At 45.2% G+C, this 7,500-nt stretch overlaps 1 protein-coding gene across 1 annotated transcript in view; it reads left to right on the top strand.

Moving 5' to 3' along the window:
- dusp16 (dual specificity phosphatase 16) overlaps window positions 1-7,500 on the top strand; it is a 30,187-nt gene that overhangs the window by 11,919 nt on the left and 10,768 nt on the right. The window contains exons 4-5 of the mRNA XM_039792171.1: window positions 2,287-2,446; window positions 6,280-6,403. Coding sequence (XP_039648105.1) covers window positions 2,287-2,446; window positions 6,280-6,403 — 284 coding nt within the window. The remainder of the gene's footprint in view (window positions 1-2,286; window positions 2,447-6,279; window positions 6,404-7,500) is intronic.

Here is a 7,500-nt window from a genome sequence, read left to right as displayed (position 1 = left end):
GCCTGTGTGTGTGTGTGGAGCCTGTGTGTGTGTGTGTGTGAGCCTGTGTGTGTGTGTGTTGGAGTGTGTGTGTGTGTGGAAGCGTGTGTGTGTGTGTGGAGCCTTTGTGTGTGTGTGTGTGTGTGGAGCCTGTGTGTGTGTGTGTGTGTGAGCCTGTGTGTGTGTGTGTGTGTGTGTGAGCCTGTGTGTGTGTGTGTGTGTGTGTGTGGAGCCTTGTGTGTGTGTGTGTGTGTGTGTGTGTGTGTGTGGAGCCTGTGTGTGTGTGTGTGTGTGTGTGTGTAGCCGGTGTTGCCAACTTAGCGACTTTTTTTCACAAAAGCGACTAGCGACAAATGTGGCGACTTTCTGTAAAATCAAAAAAGAGTCGCCAGTATTGTCCAGCGAGCACGCCAAGTATTTCTCTCCTGTGGCGCCGAAACACTCTCCTCTCTCTTCTGTTGTGTGACTGAGGAGCCTGGTCCTGGTCCTGGTCCTGGCCCTGGCCCTGGCCCTGGCCTGGCCCTGGCCTGGCCCTGGTCCTGGCCCTGGCCCTGGCCCTGGCCCTGGCCTGGCCCTGGTCTGGCCTGGCCCTGGCCCTGGCCCTGGTCCTGGCCTGGTCCTGGCCCTGGCCCTGGCCTGGTCCTGGTCCTGGCCTGGGCCAGCCAGCTTTCTTTGAGAATTAGGGGGGAATGCACCGCTACCGAGCCACGGCCGAGAGACCAGACATGTATAGTCCAGGTGCCAGAAAGTACAACTCCTGCCATGTTTTTGGATCTGCCTCTACATCTAGAACAGGTGTTTTCACTAACGAGCTCCTCTACCTGGGAGAGGAGCTGGTTAGTGATGGTTGGGACAGCTGCTGGACAGGATTTCTACTTTCTGGCGCCTGGACTATACACCTCTGCTGGAGACGTGCGTCGCCGCGACGTGTAGTTACATTTTGAAATGCGTGAAAAAGCCTCGAAATCTGAACTGAAAACAACGTTTACAAGCAAACACATTTACAAAAAACAACCCATAACAGGTCAGAATATTAAGAGCTGGCTAATATTCGTTCGAATATCATTATTTTTTTTAATATTCGAATGATATTCGAATAACGAAGTTCGGAGTCAAAGCCCTAGTCCACACCAACACCTAGAACCAGGGGTGCACCGGATCCAGAGTTTTGGGGGATCGGCTGAATCCTGAATCCACTGGTTGAGATGGTGCTGACTCCTCCTCCAATCATCAGTCCTTGAACACAGCAAACACATGAATGAAGTAAACAGTGAGCAGGGGGAATGAGAGGGGGGGACACCAGAGCAGGGGGAATGAGAGGAGGAAACACCAGAGCAGGGGGAATGAGAGGGGGGACACCAGAGAAGGGGAATGAGAGGGACACCAGAGCAGGGGAATGAGGGGGAAACACACCAGAGCAGGGGGAATGAGGAGGAGGAAACACCAGAGCAGGGGGAATGGGAGGGAGGAAACACCAGAGCAGGGGGATGAGAGGGAAACACCAGGCAGGGGGAATGAGGAGGAGGAGGAAACACCAGAGCAGGGGGGAATGAGAGGAGGAAAGCCATGGAGCAGGGGAATGAGGAGGAGGAAACACCAGAGCAGGGGGATGAGGAGGAGGAAACACCAGAGCAGGGGGTGAGAGAGGGAGGAAGCATGAGGGAAACACCAGAGCAGGGAATGAGGAGGGGAGGCAGTAGCAGTGTAAATGCAGCCTGAGATTACGTGTGTATGTGTGTGTGTGTGTGTGTGTGTGTGTGTGTGTGTGTGTGTGTGTGTGTGTGTGTGTGTCTGTGTGTGTGTGTGTGTGAGTGTGTCTCTCTGTGTGTGTGTGTGTGTGTGTGTGTGTGTGTGTGAGTGTGTGTCTCTGTGTGTGTGTGTGTGTGTGTGTGTGTGTGTGTGTGTGTGTGTGTGTGTGTGTGTGTGTGTGTGTGTGTGTGTGTGTGAGTGTGTGTCTCTGTGTGTGTGTGTGTGTGTGTGTGTGTGTGTGTGTGTGTGTGTGTGTGTGTCTCTCTGAGTGTATGTGTCTGAGTCTGTGTGTGTGTGTGTGTGTGTCTGAGTCTGTGTGTGTGTGTGTGTGTCTGAGTCTGTGTGTGTGTGTGTGTGTGTGTGTGTGTGTGTGTGTAAAGGTGATGTCATATACTGCATATACTGTTTGTCAAGCTTTGTGTTACTGATTGCCATGTGTCTGCTGATGCATTTGGCGAATAAAGTGATTCTGATGTCATGATGTGTGTGTGTGTGTATAAAGGTGATGTCATGATGTGTGTGTGTATAAAGGTGATGTCATGATGTGTGTGTCTCCAGGATCTGATGCAGCAGAACGACATCGTCTACGTCCTGAACGCCAGCAACACCTGCCCCAAACCGGACTTCATCCCCGAGTCCCACTTCCTGCGGGTTCCCGTCAACGACTCGTTCTGTGAGAAGATCCTGCCCTGGTTGGACCGATCGGTGGAGTTCATAGGTCAGCCCACAACGCTATATCATCATCATCATCATCATCATCATCATCATAATAATATTAGTGGACCTCTAAGGTCTATATAAAAGAGACTTCAGATACAGTATTAGGGGACCACTAAGGTCTATATAAAAGAGACTTCAGATACAGTATTAGGGGACCACTAAGGCCTATATAAAAGAGACTTCAGATACAGTATTAGGGGACCACTAAGGCCTATATAAAAGAGACTTCAGATACAGTATTAGGGGACCACTAAGGTCTATATAAAAGAGACTTCAGATACAGTATTAGGGGACCACTAAGGCCTATATAAAAGAGACTTCAGATACAGTATTAGGGGACCACTAAGGCCTATATAAAAGAGACTTCAGATACAGTATTAGGGGACCACTAAGGCCTATATAAAAAGAGAGTTCAGATACAGTATTAGGGGACCACTAAGGTCTATCTAAAAGAGACTTCAGATACAGTATTAGGGGACCACTAAGGCCTATATAAAAGAGACTTCAGATACAGTATTAGAGGACCACTAAGGTCTATATAAAAGAGACTTCAGATACAGTATTAGAGGACCACTAAGGTCTATATAAAAGAGACTTCAGATACAGTATGAGCGGACCACTAACTAACTAACTAATAATAATAATAATAATAATAACAGACGGAGCTTCAAGCTGCTAGTATCTGTTGAAATGTTGCAAAAAGAGCCAAAAATGTAAAAAAAAAAAAAAAAAGTGTCGACAATGTAGGAAAAGTGACTGTTGAATAAAATGTTGAATGTCCAAAAAAATGACCAAAAGCGTTAAAATAAGCAACAGAAACGTTTCAGTAAAGTGACAATTTATTTTTACACAACGTAAAAAGTGACTAACATCGGGGGAAAAGGGCAAGAACGCCAAATAAAAGCTAACGATGTAAATGTAAAAGAACTAAAGACAGACACAGACTCTCTAACTGTCTCAGTGTTTCCTCTAGGATTTGTTTTAGCAGTGGGGGCAGATCTGTCGGGACACCCCAAATGTTTTATGTATTAAACAGAACTGACACTTCGCTGCAACCGAAACAAATATATTTATTCACCTCTATTCACACACAAAGACGCATATTTTCATTTCCTTTTGAGTGAACTGTATTGTTGAGGAACTGTAGGTCTACAAAATGAATTTTACAAGAAATTCTTCATAGGGAAACCAAAACCCAAAGTAGGCTAGAGTATGAAACCATTTATAATGAAACTAGTTGCATATTTGCCTCATTTGCAAAGTTGGCAGCCTTGCTGCGTGCATTTGATTTTTCTTGGCTTTTGGAAAAATAACTCCGATGCTGGGTTATAGGGGAATTCAGAAAGAGGCGGCCCATTAATGCTGAGCAGCTCCATGCTGCTAGATGGTCCCCCTGTGGCCAGGACGGTCATTTTGACTGTTTTGAAATTTATATGTGTAATAATACAATCCTGCTGGTACCTGACCTTTCCTAAAATAGTGTGTATTTTCATTTAAAATAGTTTTTAGGCTATATACATTACACAAAAGGCAAAGAAAATACAATCACTTTGACCTATTTTGGCCATTTTGGCGGTTTTGTTTTTAATCTTTTGCGTGGTTGAAGATGCATCTTGGTTGTTTAGTGATAATTATAGTCTCTGTCAGAGAAACGTAACCGTAGCTAGCGGTCTGGAGTAACAAGTGTGGGCATTAAGGGCATTAAGGTGGTAGGCTAAGTGGGCAGAAGAGAGGAAGAGGAAGAGGAAGAGGAAGCAGACGTGTTGTAGATGCGACCGGAGCAGAGTTGGTGGTTATTCCTGTTCTAACGAGGGTCCTGGAGGTAACCAGTCTCTCCTGGTGTTCTGATCACAGTCAGAAACGAACCAATCAGGAGAGGTTACCGCACAGGACATGTTAACAGCTGATTAACGTGCGCTTGTTGCCCCGTGTGAGATGATGACCTCATCTGCTGACATTTCCGAATGCCTTCCTACAGCTGCTTCATAAAAAAAGATTTTCCACACAAATAAACGTAGCCTCCACGTGTCATTAGTATGAGAGGACTTTAACTGTCGGGCTCGGACACAGATGTCTTAATGCCTGTGGGGCTCGGGTCGGGTTCGGTCACGGCTCTGTCGGACGCGGGCCGGATCGGACAGAAGAATCCGGCCCGATCCGGACTGGGCATCACCGATGGGCCGAAGGCAGAGCCGGAGTCTGATAACGGTCCGAGCAGCGCCGCTCACCGCAGCAGACACCAACACGGAGGCAGTGCCTGTTAGGTTAGGTTATAAATGTTCAAATAACATTGCCTACTTTTAATTGTTGTTTGGCTGTGAATTATGTTGAATGAATTTCCCCAAATATGTTTCGGGACATGAATGTATGAAATAATCAGGGTTTAGCCTACTAGGCCATGAGATGATATCAAGGGCGTTGTATTGAATCAACAGCCACGTGCAACTTAGCTAGCAGGTGAAGGTGAAACTAAAAATGTGCGAAACTATAGAATAATAATACAGGCTTAATGAACTGATAATATAAATTAGGCTATACCACTCCACCGCCACTTGCCAATCAACATAGAGGAAACACTGCTATCTATCTATCTATCTATCTATCTATCTATCTATCTATCTATCTATCTATCTATCTATCTATCTATCTATCTACATATCTATCTATCTATCTATCTATCTACATATCTATCTATCTATCTATCTACATATCTATCTATCTATCTATCTACATATCTATCTATCTATCTATCTATCTACATATCTATCTATCTATCTATCTATCTACATATCTATCTATCTATCTATCTACATATCTATCTATCTATCTATCTATCTATCTATCTATCTATCTATCTATCTACATATCTATCTATCTATCTATCTATCTATCTATCTATCTATCTATCTACATATCTATCTATCTATCTATCTATCTATCTACATATCTATCTATCTATCTATCTATCTACATATCTATCTATCTATCTACATATCTATCTATCTATCTACATATCTATCTATCTATCTATCTATCTACATATCTATCTATCTATCTACATATCTATCTATCTATCTACATTATCTATCTATCGATCTATCTATCTATCTACATATCTATCTATCTATCTACATATCTATCTATCTATCTACATATCTATCTATCTATCTACATATCTATCTATCTATCTATCTATCTATCTATCTACATATCTATCTATCTATCTACATATCTATCTATCTATCGATCTATCTATCTATCTACATATCTATCTATCTATCTACATATCTATCTATCTACATATCTATCTATCTATCTATCTATCTATCTATCTATCTCTCTTATCTCTCTCTCTATCTATCTATCTATCGATCTATCTATCTCTCTTATCTCTCTATCTATCTCTCTCTACCTATCTCTCTCTGTCTCTCTGTCTGTCTCTCTATCTCTCTCTATCTATCAATCCATCTCTCTATTTCTCTCTCTATATATATCTATCTATCTCTCTCTCTACCTATCTATCTGTCTCTCTCTCTCTTATCTCTCTCTATCGCTCTATCTATCTCTATCTATCAATCCATCTCTCTATCTCTCTCTATCTGTATATCTATCTCTCTCTCTACCTATCTATCTGTCTCTCTATCGCTCTTATCTCTATCTATCTCTCTGTCTCTCTTATCTCTCTTATATATCTATATCTATCTATCTCTCTACCTCTCTTATCTATCTCTATCAATCCATCTCTCTCTATATATATCTATCTATCTATCTGTCTATCTCTATATCTCTCCATCCATCTCTCAGCCCTGTTCTGACCTTTGTGTGTTTCAGAGAAGGCGAAAGCGTCCAACGCCCGCGTCCTGGTCCACTGTCTGGCGGGAATCTCTCGCTCCGCCACCATCGCCATCGCCTACATCATGAAGAGGATGGACATGTCTCTGGACGAGGCGTACAGGTCAGAGACCCACAAACACTCAGGACACAGGTCAGAGACCCACAAACACTCAGGACACAGGTCAGAGACCCACAGACACACAGGACACAGGTCAGAGACCCACAGACACACAGGACACAGGTCAGAGACCCACAGACACTCAGGACACAGGTCAGAGACCCACAAACACTCAGGACACAGGTCAGAGACCCACAAACACACAGGACACAGGTCAGAGACCCACAAACACTCAGGACACAGGTCAGAGACCCACAAACACACAGGACACAGGTCAGAGACCCACAGACACTCAGGACACAGGTCAGAGACCCACAAACACTCAGGACACAGGTCAGAGACCCACAGACACACAGGACACAGGTCAGAGACCCACAAACACTCAGGACACAGGTCAGAGACCCACAAACACTCAGGACACAGGTCAGAGACCCACAGACACACAGGACACAGGTCAGAGACCCACAGACACTCAGGACACAGGTCAGAGACCCACAGACACACAGGACACAGGTCAGAGACCCACAAACACTCAGGACACAGGTCAGAGACCCACAGACACACAGGACACAGGTCAGAGACCCACAAACACTCAGGACACAGGTCAGAGACCCACAAACACTCAGGACACAGGTCAGAGACCCACAGACACACAGGACACAGGTCAGAGACCCACAGACACTCAGGACACAGGTCAGAGACCCACAGACACTCAGGACACAGGTCAGAGACCCACAAACACTCAGGACACAGGTCAGAGACCCACAAACACACAGGACACAGGTCAGAGACCCACAAACACTCAGGACACAGGTCAGAGACCCACAAACACTCAGGACACAGGTCAGAGACCCACAAACACACAGGACACAGGTCAGAGACCCACAAACACTCAGGACACAGGTCAGAGACCCACAAACACTCAGGACACAGGTCAGAGACCCACAAACACTCAGGACACAGGTCAGAGACCCACAAACACTCAGGACACAGGTCAGAGACCCACAGACACACAGGACACAGGTCAGAGACCCACAGACACACAGGACACAGGTCAGAGACCCACAGACACACAGGACACAGGTCAGAGACCCACAGAC

The sequence above is a fragment of the Perca fluviatilis genome, chromosome 23 (assembly GCF_010015445.1).
Source record: "Perca fluviatilis chromosome 23, GENO_Pfluv_1.0, whole genome shotgun sequence".
NCBI classification, from domain to species: Eukaryota; Metazoa; Chordata; class Actinopteri; order Perciformes; family Percidae; genus Perca; species Perca fluviatilis.
This window is presented reverse-complemented; position numbering and strand designations above follow the sequence as displayed.